We start from the raw sequence: 13664 nt of genomic DNA on the forward strand, positions 1-13664 counted from the left end.
GCAGTTATTTTAAATAGTAAAAATATTTCACAACATTACTGCTTTTGCTGTACTTTGGATCAAATAAATGCAGGCTTGGTGAGCAGAAGAGACTTCTTTATACAACATAAAAAATCTTACTGTTCAAAAACTGTTGACTGGTATGTTATATAGATCACAGAAATGTTATATTGTAATGTTTTATATATATATCTTTGTTTTGTTTTTTTTGTTTTTTTTGTATATATATAAAATTTCTGTCCCCCTCACTTCTGAAATGATGGCTACGCCCCTGGTGCACACTATTGCTGAAAAACACAATCACTACTTAGCAGTCAGATGTCCGTATGCACAAAGACACAGATCCCTAAACAAGATCATATCTGCAAATGAAACTTTTTTTTGTAGAAGCATTTTTTAAAGTTGAACTAGCACCTCATGACTACACCACGTTATGTACGAGAAGCTGCAAAAGACACAGGCGCAAGTGGAATGTACAAAACATGGTGACATTCATTTTTAAGTAAATATAATGGGCGATATATTGCGTCACCAAAAATTATTGCGGTCATGTACATATATTGCGCGATAAGTGGATATATTGATTATTGCGACAGGCCTACTTATAGCTCAAATACAACCAGTGCGACAACCAGTTTAACTTGTTTATCTATCTGCTATTACTGTATGTGAAATTGTGTACATTGTATATTTGAGCATAAAACTTTGTGCTCAATCTGCAAATTCACTCAACTCTTTTGGGTAGGGAGCTAAATTGAGAGAGTCTCTTTTTATGGATGGCCCTTCCCCGCTGCTTGGGATATTGCAAGCTGAGGTCGTCAAACTCAAAATAACCCATTAGATTTACTGTGCAGTGCCTGTGCAATGACATAACCATAATATAAGTTTGCCATTCATGCAGCAGCCCAGCCAGTTGAGCTTTACCTCTACAGCTGACATTCTCAGACAGAGTAAAGAGTCAAAACAGAGCACTGGACCCTTAAAATATCCCATCATGCTGAGAGGCACAAATGAGATGACATTTACTGATAACATAGAGCCATATTCATTCATGTTTACACAGAGAAGCCCACATTCACAAGCTGTGTCATGTATCTCAAAATATTCTGACTAGTATACTGTACTTAATATAGGCCTTCTTGATGAAATGACTTTATCCTATTTGACCTTTTATGCTTAAGTAAAACATTGTGCTTTTTTAGTTTTGATATCAGCATGAGGGTAGAGGACAAAGGACATGCTTACACCTTATCATATGCTTATATTTGGGAGGCTATTTTAGACTATTCTTCCCACAAGACCCACATTGTGACACTACAGTCAGCTGAGCATTATGGGATGCTTCTTTCTTTCAAACCACTGTGCAATGGAAGTTTCAGAAGGTCACTGATAAAGCCATGACCGTTATAGCCAGAGGTCACAGAGTTCATATGACCCTGCGATGGAACCAGATTGGTCGGTGTGTCTATTTTGTGCCAACTGGTCACTTTCTGAAAAAAATGCATTGTTTTTATGTAGTATATCAAAGTCAGGATAACTACATTTTTAACAATAAATAAATGAGAAGTTATGAATAAATATTACATTGTTACTAAAAATAAATCAGTAGATCTAAACTCCTTTAAAATTAACCTGTGCTGCTGTTCTGTAAGCCAGTCTGTAATTCAATCCACATATTTTAATGCAAATTTTAGGATATTATACACACACACACACGCACACACGCACACACTACCATTCAAAGGTTTGGGGTCAATATGTTGTTTTTTTTATAAAAATAATTGTAATAATAATATAACTATTATAATGAAATATATTTACAATATATATATATAAATAGAAAACAGTCCTTTTAAATTGTAATATTACAGTTTTTGCTGTATTTTTGATAAAATAAATGCAGCATTAGAGACTTCTTCCAAAAACATTAAAAGATCTTACTGACACCAAACTTTTGAACAGTCGTGTAAATATATTGGTATTTTTATATATTACTAATTCATTTTAATATACACAATTTTAATATATTAATTTGAATTCATTTTAATATATTAAAATAAATGATCAACTAAATTTCCAGCTTGGATGGAAACATAGCCACAGTGGCCAGGAGGTCTGGCGTGTTGTAGTCAAGAGCCATAGGATATGTTTGGAGTCCGTGGGTTTTCCCCTTTCATGTCTAATGTGACCTTCGCACCTGGTAACTGATCTACTCTGCCAGTTGTCCGGTTCCCATTTTGGTTCTGTGACTCAGTAGCCACATTGAGAGTCATTTAATTTTAGGCAATGCAACATTCCAGTAAGGAGTGATGTGAGAGGAACAAGAGAGAGCTTGAAATGGGAGGAGGCTCGTTACAGATCTGTCTGTTCATAAACTCATGGGTGGGGATATGTGTTCTTCACAGGGGTGATGGGACAGAAACAGGACAAGGAGCTAGGAAAAGAAGACGTCCTGACTGGCGCCGTTAGTGACTATGAGATCTTAAACCGAAGCGAGGAGGAAGCACATTCCAACAGCTCAGAAGAAACAGACCAGAATTTTGTTCACTTGGACACCTCCATACTAGAGCCCCATCAGGAACCAACAAGAACTAATGACAAGACCACTGAGCCCTCTTTAAACCAGAGAGGAAAAAAGATCAGACAGAGTTATGACACGGATGTTTCACAGAATGCCAGGACACCAAATCCTCAACTGAGCCTGGCAAGAGATTCATGTGCCTCAGAATTCAAAACAGTCACAAGCGACGCAACCGCCACAGATATATCTACTGCTGTGGACCAGCAACGACCTGACAAAACAGACGAAATGACTAACAAAACTCACCTCAAGGATACTCCAAACATGTTAGAAGGCTCTTGTCAAGGGGACTCAACAGATGATGGCGTGAGCATTGAGAAGCATGAGACACAGACGCTGTCTGACAGACAGAACGGGATGTTAGACACAAAGGCAATGACAAAGATGAGTGGTGATGTTGAAATAAAGAGGAAATTTTCTTTGGAATCAGAGAATGCTAATTTACTTGAAAGACAGCCATTCCAGGAAATAGGAGTTTCAGATGACAAATATATACATGAAATGCAGAGCCTAAGTAGTGACAAAATTAGGAGAAGTTGTGAAAAAGTTTGCAAAGAAAGTGCTGGAACTGTTCGACGTGAAGAAAGTCCTGATGCGGACAGATTTGAGTATTTGGACAGAGTTGATTCTTTATGTCCAGAGACTGTGACTACATGTCCGTCAATCACTGGAGTCCACTCAAATTCAAGTCGCCCGTGGCTTCAGAATGCCAATAAGCAGGATAATTTACAGGGAGATAAAAATATCAATAGAGGTTGGTCACAATGTGTTTTTCAAGAACATAATGATGCCTCACAGACACCAAAAGCAACGCCCAAAGAAAACTTCAGAATAGACAAAAGAAACCCAACTTCCCGTACACCATTGCTGGGAAAAGAAGAGACCGGATGGGGTAAAACTGAAGGTAAGGACAAAATCTTGCATATTCCCTTTGATGAACCTTGTTTATTAAGATCTAGAGTGACAACATTCGACTCTGTTACTGAACCCACAAATCCAGACACAGCTCTTGTCCCATTGAGGATTGAGGAGGACTTCGAACAAAAGGTGTTAAGCACATTCCATCCAGATTTAAGCCAAAACAGTACTTTGTTTAACACTGAGAAGCAAAATGATGACAAAGGGGCATTTACTGTCATGGAAAAACACTCAACGGCCATGTCATCTGAGAGTTTAACTGCATCCAGTGCTAAAAACGTCCCTGTTAGCAATGCGCCTCACCCAGTCAAAAGGGGAGTGTGGGGAGCAGAAGCACCATGTGTGAAAAGAGACACTGAATCTGCTTGGCGAAAAGCTGTTTGGTCGAAATCCACAGAAAGCAGAAAAGACTATGATGGTCATCTTAATGGAAGACATAATACTTCTTCTTTACTTGAATTATCAGGTGAAAATGGTCAATTTCAGGTGCATCAGGGCAAAAGAGTCTGTAACCCAAAGATCTACAAACTGAATGACATAAACACAGAAACGAAGGCTAACGAGAATTTTTCCAGCGGTAAATATGTAGATCAAATGCTTGTAAACTCTTTTTCTCACTCAGATTTTGATGCCGGTGATGCCGAAAGAGTCACACAGGCGGCTTCTTTGCAGCGGGAAAAAGAGCCTCTCTATTTCACAGCTGTGATCACACCACCACTTCAGATTCATACATTTCCTGATCAGGAGGCGAGGAAGTCATCTGACGTCTCTTATTTGTACGTTCCTCACGCTGAAATACAGAGCATGATCTCTGACATCCTACCCGCAGATGCTCAGACAGAGAAAAAGGCCAAAATCAAAGGACCACCACCACCTGTTCCGAAGAAACCAAATAATCCCTTTAAAAAAGCTGCTGGCCGCAAGGAATCTGCTTCTCATTCCACAGACGAGCCAATCAAATATTCGGACATATTGCTCAGAAATATTAAAATGGGCAGAAGGCAGGAGGCACTGGAGTCTGTTGAGGACTTTAATATGCATCCATCATGTCTTGATATGTCACCTTATTATATTGAGTCCCCATTCTACATGTGCATGTCCTTAGAGCCTGAGGCTGCTGATATTCCAAGATATTATTTAGCCCCATATGATGAAATTGTTGCACCTGACTGCGATAATTTGCTGGGAACTCTCGATGATGAAGAACTAAAAGAAATGGATATGTCTCAGCTGAGACCACTGCTAAAAAAAAAAGCAAAAATAAAGGGCCCACCACCACCTGTGCCGAAGAAGCCTCAAAATCAATTTGCTAAAACAGACACAGAGAAGAGCCAAGCAAGCAAAGACTCTGATTTGGAAAACGTGGATCAGCCTTTGAAATATGGTAGATGTGACTCTGAAAGCTACATGATGGACCCTGAGGATGAAGAAGACCCTGAACCCACCACAGTCTCAACTAGATATCCTTACACCGCCTGTCGAATTCCAAGAAGTGATTCTTCTGCTTCAGAGGAAAACGAACTGTCCAGATACAGACCTGTCTCTGAACTCATCAGAGACAGCAACAAAACCCAGGAGAAAGTGATACATCACAGCAGGACAAACATAATGGAAGCCAGGCCAGATGTGACTGTGGGAAGCCAGAGTCTAAAAGTATGGCAGATGAAGAGAGCCTTTGATGTACAAATATCTTCCCATAAAATGGAAAGAAGATCCTCACCGAAGAAAGGTAAGACAGGTTTTCAAGCTGATTGCATTCCTTGTTTTCACACAGTTTCTATAACAACTGACAGTGTTATAGAGAATCTTGATCAGATTTCATATTTTTTTATCACACATTATAAATGTCACTTTATAAATTAAAACACAGCTGCTGCCCTTACATTTTAGAAAGGAGGTCCCTCAGAAGTTTGAAAAGCCCTACACCACACTGAAACAGAAAAATAAGACTCCACATTAGATTTTAGGGCACATTGCACTTTGTAACATAATCCAACATGAGCATGACTTCATCCTTTTTCACTCTTAACATAATAACCAGAGTCCTGTAACATTATCAGCTCAGTTGAAGGCAAAGCACAACGTGTTTAAATGCACAAGATGGAAAAGCTGCTTGGGAACAAGGCAGTGTTTGCAGTGGAGAGATGCTCAAGGGTCTTTCCATTTATAAAATGACCTTACCAATTAAACCGCAGTAACCGGTCAGCCAGTATGGTACAATTTGTACCATTACTTCTCATTCACACACAGAACTGATGTCCATGTAGGAGGACATGAGGAGGAGGGGAGGGGAGAGGAGAACAAGGGCGTTTTCTCCCCTTCATTCAGAATAAAGGAGAGGAGGGAAGCTATTGTGGCTAGCCGAGAGTCACCAGCACAACTGAATCTGTGAGAAAATAAATTAATGCTTTGAATTTGACGCTCTGAGAGACGTAGTACTGATAAAGGTAAGCGTTTTGCGTTTGGTCATATTAATGCAAGGCAGGTCAGTGGTGCAATAGCCTCTACTGGAATGCTAGCTCGATTTTAGCAAGCATCATTGATTTAAAACAAGCTCTGGAAACAGCTAGTACCTAATCGAAAAAAAACTTGCGCTCGTGCATGGTCATTTGCTGGCGATTCGGCTCATTTAGCGTCATTTTCTGACATGTGAGACTACATCCAGCCTTTGATTATCATGCATATGGCGAGATAAGCAGAAATAGTGAGATATTAATTGAAAGTTGACCATGATGACCTGTGCCGGGTAGATAGCACGCCTCCACTTCAAAGCGGCACGTCGCATTTCGCCAGCGCATGCAAAGAAAAACACGCACGGCTCCAAACAAGCTGCATTACTGATGCTTTTTCAGCTGTTTTCATTCATTTGCTCGGTTAGCGGTTAGCTCATTTTCTCACACCAGCAGAAGCCTGCCCATCCATCGATTATGTCATGTTTATTCATTCTCACTCTTGCACTGTAGGAGAATATCTGATCTTTCTCTTCATCTTTCTCTCATCCGTACATCTTTTCTCTCTTAGTCTTAATCTTAATTGATTTTAGTAAGTGGTGTGTGTGTGTGTGTGTTTCGCCGGGATGCTCATCATCAATAACGCACAAACGCAGCTCGGCCATTAGAAAGCAAACACACTCACACACACCGCCATACATCTGACCTATTTCCAAAAGCACATCCATGACTTTATCGTGATGACTACATTTTATTCTCACAAACACAGCTGTTTGGATTCGTTTTTGTTTATTATTAGTGTTATTAATGGTGGTAGTTCTTATTTATGAAGACACCGCCATCAATCAGGGTCCTCCTACCAGATCTCAACCAATGCTTCAGGTAATAATGCACATAACGCATAAATAAAGGCGACTCAAATAACCAGTGATTATTAATGTATGATTATGAATGTCGATTTGTTTATCAGTATATAATATAATACTGGTTAGGAATAAGCACGCTGGCTGTGTCTTAAAATCTGCCTAACTAGACAGCATTTTTTGGCATCACACTGTATGTGTGCATCATTTTTGGCCATCTTTGGTGCGTGCTTATTAGCTTATTAAAAAAATGCTGTCTTTTTGGCAGCTCATTAGGTTTTGATCTTCTAGGAATTTACTGTTTGAACTGTATCTTACTTTAATCATAGTTGATAAACTATACAAATTTGTTCAAGAAAGAGAATGTTTACTTTTATAGTCTAATGTTGCATGAAAATTCATACACTGTAACAAATTTTGTCAAGTGAGCTAAAATATATGCTTCATAACATGTAAATTACTGGTGAAGTATGTTTTAATATGACTGAATCATTTGACTACTATTACACCAATGAAAGTTTTAAGTGTTCCTTACAATAACAAATGGTCATACCCACTTATGAACTAATAAAAATAGATCGTTTATTAGTCAAATATAGGATTTTTAATTTTTTATCAATAATTTTTATCAATAAGTGACTAATTACGTATTACTGGAATTAATTACTTATTACTTATTAATTAATTTAAACTGTCATCAGAGCGTGGCTTTTTCATATCAAGATGAATGTTTCTACACAGTGGCTCGATGAAATTGACACACAAAACTGCATTTGACTTCTCTTGTCTTTTATGGAGACGTGCATATACAGAGTGAAATAGAAAACTGATTCCCAGTGCTCTCTAGCTGAATGCTCATCTTACCCTAATATGATACACTGTCAATATTAAGTCTGAAAGCAAAAGAAAATGCATTCGCTCATCTGCCATTAAGAATGTGTTATACTGCAAAATATAGTTTTCAGGTATTTAAATATGCAATAAATAAAGTACCATTGTAAATATATATATTTTTTCAAAAGAAATCATTACAACAAGCAAGAAAAAGCATTTCTCTTCTCTTGTGTTTTCAGAAATGATCAGACGAGTGGTACGACAGAGTAAATTCCGTCATGTGTTCGGTCAGGCGGTGAAGAATGACCAGTGCTATGATGACATTAGGGTTTCGCGGGTTACCTGGGACAGTGCCTTTTGTGCAGTAAACCCCCAATTTGTTGCTATTATTGTTGAGGCTAGTGGTGGTGGAGCTTTCCTCGTTTTGCCTCTGCAAAAGGTAAGGGATAACCGCATATGAATTAAATGCTCACGCAGCATTTATACAGTTAGTCATTTGAATAAGCTTAGTTGGTCACAATTATACAAAATGAGACATCAATTCATGCTCTTTGTTTCCTGTTTGCAGACAGGTCGTATTGACAAGGCCTACCCCACTGTTTGTGGTCACACGGGCCCTGTGCTGGACATTGATTGGTGCCCACACAATGATCACGTCATTGCCAGCGGCTCTGAAGATTGTACAGTAATGGTACGTTCAGCTCCTTCACTACATCCTCTCATAGAGACCCTGCTTGGGTCCAAGAGAATGATTATTATGAAAATATTTGCATTTTTGCCACACAGGTGTGGCAGATCCCTGAGAACGGCCTCACCGCACCTCTTTCTGAGCCAGTCGTGGTGTTAGAGGGTCACTCCAAGAGGGTGGGCATCGTGACGTGGCATCCAACAGCCCGCAACGTTCTACTAAGTGCAGGTATGAGATTTTAAAAGCAAGTGCACTACATAAAAACCCTTACGTTTATCATCTTGAACATCAAAAACATGTTATGTTGCGTGACTGAATGATCAAAAACCAATTTTGTCTTCCCTCCTCTGTCAGGATGCGATAATCTCATCGTCATTTGGAATGTGGGCACAGGAGAAGCTCTGATCAACCTGGAGGACATGCATCCTGACGTGATCTTCAGCGTCTGCTGGAGTCGCAACGGCAGCCTTATTTGTACCACGTGCAAGGATAAGAAAGTGCGTGTTATCGATCCACGCAAGGGGAAGATCATTGCGGTAAGTGAAAACATCTGGAATTACACTGAAGACTCTTTATTTTCACAGTTCTTTGTGTTTCACTGACATTGATGATCACAGGAGAAGGAGAAGGCCCATGAGGGGGCACGGCCCATGAGAGCCATATTTCTGGCTGATGGAAACATCTTCACCACTGGCTTCAGTCGTATGAGTGAGCGGCAGCTGGCTTTATGGAATCCAGTAAGCCCAAATAAATGTTTGAAAAATTAAGATTTTTTAGCCACTTTTGTTAAATATTTTGATTTGCGTCTCTTTAAGAAAAACATGGAGGAGCCGATATCAGTGCACGAAATGGACACCAGCAATGGAGTGTTGCTTCCCTTCTATGACCCTGACACTAATGTGGTCTACCTGTGTGGAAAGGTGAGCAAGTTTTATGTGATCCAGAAAGTATGAGTTGAGCTATATTGTATTTACTTCCACATAAACATATTAACATTAACATGTCGACTTAATTAAATTATATGAATTATATACTTTTTCTGAGACAATTGTCTGTTATGTACCACTGGTACTTCTATTTTTATAAAACAACTCAAAACATGTCAGTATCATGCTGTAGATCTTCACTTTTGTGTTTTGTAGCACCAAGTTTGCAGAGGCCCCTTGGTTTAGAACCACTGGCTTAGCATCAATAGTGTGATGTCATACAACTTGATTACGTGTGTTTGGTATATTTTAATGAGGTAATAAATTGTAAAAAAAAAAACTGTTTTCTGCTCCAGGGTGACAGCAGTATCCGTTACTTCGAGATCACAGACGAGGCGCCGTATGTGCACTACCTCAACACGTTTTCCAGCAAGGAGCCCCAGAGAGGCATGGGCTACATGCCTAAAAGAGGCCTAGACGTCAACAAGTGCGAGATAGCCAGGTATGCACTATTTGCACAGGTATTTCTTTAAATGGTATTTCTGAAAATAGAAAACAGGCCCAAGGTTTTCAGAAAGTGTGTGTGACTTTAGATTCATCCCAATTATCAGAAGTGTTTGACATGCTTATGGCCATGTCAGGATGTAGATATTTTCGAGAAACTAAACTGACTTCAGGCAGCTTAAAAAGACGTGCTTATCAGAGGCACGGAGGCTACTACATGCATTAGATTAACTGTGACAGAGGGACCAAACATGTTTATTATTATTTTGTGCTGTATTGTTGGTTACTCTGTTATTTCTGTTTCAAAAGCCAGCAATAAATAACACTTTAATATCTAAAAAGTGTTCATGTGATTTTATACATTAGTAATGTTGGGAAATGAATAAATGCATAATAATCGTCATGATCGTAAAACCGTGATTATTCCGCAGACAATAATCGTACCAACAAAATCTATAATCGTAGCATCCCTAACTTCAGGCCAGCATTGTTGTGATTATGGTTCTCAGCAGTGTGATGTGATTGATGCTTCATTCCTGCTGCTAGGTTGATTCTATTTCTCCAGTAGGGGGAGGTATTAGCCTGTCATTGACTATAAAATCTTATGTGAGGACAATGTGGCACTGATCATGCTGTGGCTCCTAAAGGTCATGGAAATGTTATTTGACAACTAATGATCACTGTTAGGATCATTAGTTTTAGGATCCATTCTGTCATAAGGGTGTACATTCTGTGTTTAATCATTGTTGGAAATTGCATATTATAAATAAAATTTACCCAAGTAGGTGGGTGAAGAAAGCTTCTTGTACATAACTGTAGGCCTGTCGCAATAATCAATATATCGACTTATCGCGCAATATATGTACATGACCTCAATAATTTTTGGCGACGCAATTTATCGCCCATTATATTTACTTAAAAATTAATGTCACCATGTTTTGTACATTCCACTTTTCTGGGGCAATATATCGCACAACAAAAAGTTTTTATCGTGACAGGCCTACATAACTGTTCATCTCTTTTATGTATATTAAAATGTAATTTTTTCCTGGGATGGCAAAACTGAATTTTCAGCAGATATTACTCCAGTCTTCAGTGTCACGTGATCCTTCAGAAATCATTCTAATATGCTAAATTTGGTGATCCAGAAACATATTTTCAAATGGATTATCAAAACAGTTGTGCCGCTTAATATGTTTTAGAAACTTTTTTTAGGATTCGTTGATGACTATAAAGTTCAAAAGAACAGCATTTATTTGAAACATTGTACATTGAAAAAGGAAAAACATTGTAAAAGTTTTTTAGATTAAGATTGTGCTTATTACCATTAACACCAATAACATGTCTGTTGTTTCTCGCAGGTTTTATAAACTTCATGAGAGAAAGTGTGAGCCAATTATCATGACCGTTCCTAGAAAGGTACTTTTCACTGTTTTGTGTTTGTTGCTTATTTAATCATTCTGTATGAATTTGTTATTCTTCAGTATATTCCAAAAAATCAGTTATTAAAACAATGATTGTTAATAACGATGTTCAGTTGATGTTTAGTTTTTACTGGCAAAGCTCAATCAAAAGTGTGATTTTATGGTCATTAATTGATTAAGAAAAGGGGAAGCACTTAGTTTCAATTAACGTTAAAGCAGCAGATGTTTTCAGAGAAACAAACAGCATGAATCCAAAATAGTCATTACGGTATTTCCTGTCTCCTTTGTTTTTGGCAGTCAGACCTCTTTCAGGACGACCTCTATCCAGATACAGCAGGTCCAGACCCGGCGCTTGAGACAGAGGAGTGGTTTGAAGGCAAGAATGGCGAACCGATCCTGATCTCGCTCAAACACGGTTATGTTCCGGGCAAGAACCGCGACCTCAAAGTAGTCAAGAAAAATGTGCTGGATAACAAGGCACCCAAGAAAGTGGAGGAGCCAGCAACTCCCCAGAAACCTGCCTCTCCTCAGCTAACCAGAGTAAGTATGATGCTTCATTGACTCGTTAATAATTGGTGCTAAAGCATCATTTTCTTATTTCTTTATTCTGCTTTGCAGAAGAATGAAGTGAAGTTAGAGGAGCTGCTGCGAGAAGTCAAGTCCCTTAGAGATCTGGTCACGCTGCAGGACAGGAGAATCGCCAAACTGGAAGAGCAAGTGGCTAAAGTGGCCATCTAAGACACTGGTGGTGGTCTGAGCCATAGCGTCAGTATGGAGAGAGAGAGAGAGAAAGAGAGAGATTCAGTTGGGCGGGGGGGTCAGTCACTGCCAAAATTTCTCAATTTGACTCGATCATTCCGCTTGGTGTTTCTCACAAGGACAACTTCAAGCAACATTCCAAGATGGACTTTTACTTTTTGTAAAGTCTCCCCCAAGCATTCGCATAGCAGAAGCAAAATTGTGGAAATGAGTGGTCATTGGTTTTAACTGATGTTTTACATTTTGTTACAAATGTTCTTATTTCTTCTGTTATTGTAACATTGTTTCCATGAGTATTCTGATATTAAGCGGTATGTTACAGAGTGTCGTTGTATATACACATCAATATTCCTCTTTCCTTTTTTGTTGTGCTGCCAAATTTGAGGTGAATCAGTCACCTCTCCTTCTATTTCTACTTTTATATGTTTTTCCCCAGTTTTAGATAGTGGCTTATTGAAAAACAAGACATACTATTCAAAGTGGGACATCTGCAGGAAAGGCAGAACTGTGTGGATGGGATTTTAAAGTGATTGTAAAGGCAGCTAATCATAGATGATAAGGATATGATTTAGTGAAATCTAAGAAATGCCCGTAACCATTAAAATTCAGCATTTAGGATTCATCAGGATTCATTTGGAAAATCAGTCCAAATAATGTCCCTTGTGATGACCGTGATCACTGGAGTATTAATCACATAGTCATTTCCTCCATTGCCTGCTTTGGGATCATCATAATTGATTATAAAGCATCCAACAACAGGGTTTTTCAACATATAATACAATCAGTTACAATATATCCAGAAGCAATATCTTCATGTTGCAGAATGAATGTGAACGTAAACCTAAACCTGTTAGACTTTGGCAAGTATTGTTGACAATGCATTTCTCATGCATATTTTTCATAAATCAAAAACCTACCGCTCTAACCTGATAGTAATTATGAAATTACTGTTGCACCTCAGGAAATCAATCACTCTGAAGTCAGAAATATTGGATGCTCAACACTTGCCATTTGCATGAGGTTTTTGCCACAGAAATAGTACCTTATTTTGATTAGGAAATGGCTATTTTTATTTATTTTTTTGCTGTCATTATCCATGTTCTCCAGTTTTCCCCTGCTTTTGAATTATTCTCATGTTACAGAGTACTGGGCTGACACATGCTCTGATAAGTGAACTTGGCTTTAAAAGGCAGTGGCTACCTGCGAGCTCTTCTGATGTACATGTACTGTAAATGTATTGGTGCCTCTATGTGTGTTTCTGGTTTTAGACAGACCTCCTCAGTTGACCACTGCTGGAGGACAACATCCATAAAAATCTGAGCACTTATCTGTGTCCTAAACAGTCTTGTGCATGCATTCCAAACTTCACCTAAAATAAAAAAAAGTTGACTCTACAATAAATCTTTTCATTCATAATTCTTCATGAAGTCTGCTGTCATTTTCTTGTTTGGAGAACCGTTTACAATGATGTCATGAAACTGAGCAGCCAAAATGCTGTTATGTTTACCAATATAAAAAGTTAAAGGGGTCATATGATGCGATTTCAATTTTTCCTTTCTCTTTGGAGTGTTACAAGCTCTTGGTGCATAAAGAAGATCTGTAAAGTTGCAAAGACTAAAGTCTCAAATCCAAAGATATATTATATGCATTGTGATACTCTCTAAAATGGCGAAAGACATAACTCGGGGGAGAAGAATTGTTGAATAAATTGTTATTT

The 13664-nt window shown here is 38.6% G+C and overlaps 1 protein-coding gene across 7 annotated transcripts; it reads left to right on the plus strand.

Moving 5' to 3' along the window:
• Nucleotides 1-2295: 2295 nt before the first annotated feature.
• LOC107740952 (coronin-1C) lies at nt 2296-12716 on the plus strand. 7 transcript variants are annotated; one of them, XM_016553523.1, is made up of 12 exons: nt 2296-2299; nt 3535-5228; nt 7886-8085; nt 8215-8337; nt 8433-8562; nt 8689-8870; nt 8952-9071; nt 9150-9254; nt 9617-9762; nt 11126-11183; nt 11486-11728; nt 11807-12716. In XM_016553523.1, the coding sequence occupies exons 2-12, from the start codon at nt 3719-3721 to the stop codon at nt 11924-11926; spliced, it is 2937 nt and encodes a 978-aa protein (XP_016409009.1). In that variant the 5' UTR covers nt 2296-2299; nt 3535-3718; the 3' UTR covers nt 11927-12716. The 7 variants fall into 7 exon arrangements, with proteins under 7 accessions (XP_016409009.1, XP_016409007.1, XP_016409008.1 ...); XM_016553521.1 differs by lacking the exon at nt 2296-2299 and adding an exon at nt 2419-3485 and having other exon boundaries at nt 3582-5228; XM_016553522.1 differs by lacking the exon at nt 2296-2299 and adding an exon at nt 2419-3485 and having other exon boundaries at nt 4122-5228.
• The last annotated feature ends 948 nt before the right edge of the window (nt 12717-13664 follow it).

This window comes from Sinocyclocheilus rhinocerous, unplaced genomic scaffold (genome assembly GCF_001515625.1).
Source record: "Sinocyclocheilus rhinocerous isolate Xijiao unplaced genomic scaffold, SAMN03320098_v1.1 scaffold346, whole genome shotgun sequence".
Lineage (NCBI taxonomy): Eukaryota > Metazoa > Chordata > Actinopteri > Cypriniformes > Cyprinidae > Sinocyclocheilus > Sinocyclocheilus rhinocerous.

Bases quoted from the DNA above. Each gene is read 5' to 3' on its own strand.
- LOC107740952 (XM_016553520.1), top strand. From the start codon at position 2,810: ATGACTAACAAAACTCACCTCAAGGATACTCCAAACATGTTAGAAGGC. The intron at 8,086-8,214 runs GTAAGGGATAAC...TCCTGTTTGCAG, and splicing joins TCGTTTTGCCTCTGCAAAAG to ACAGGTCGTATTGACAAGGC. The intron at 8,871-8,951 runs GTAAGTGAAAAC...TGATGATCACAG, and splicing joins GCAAGGGGAAGATCATTGCG to GAGAAGGAGAAGGCCCATGA.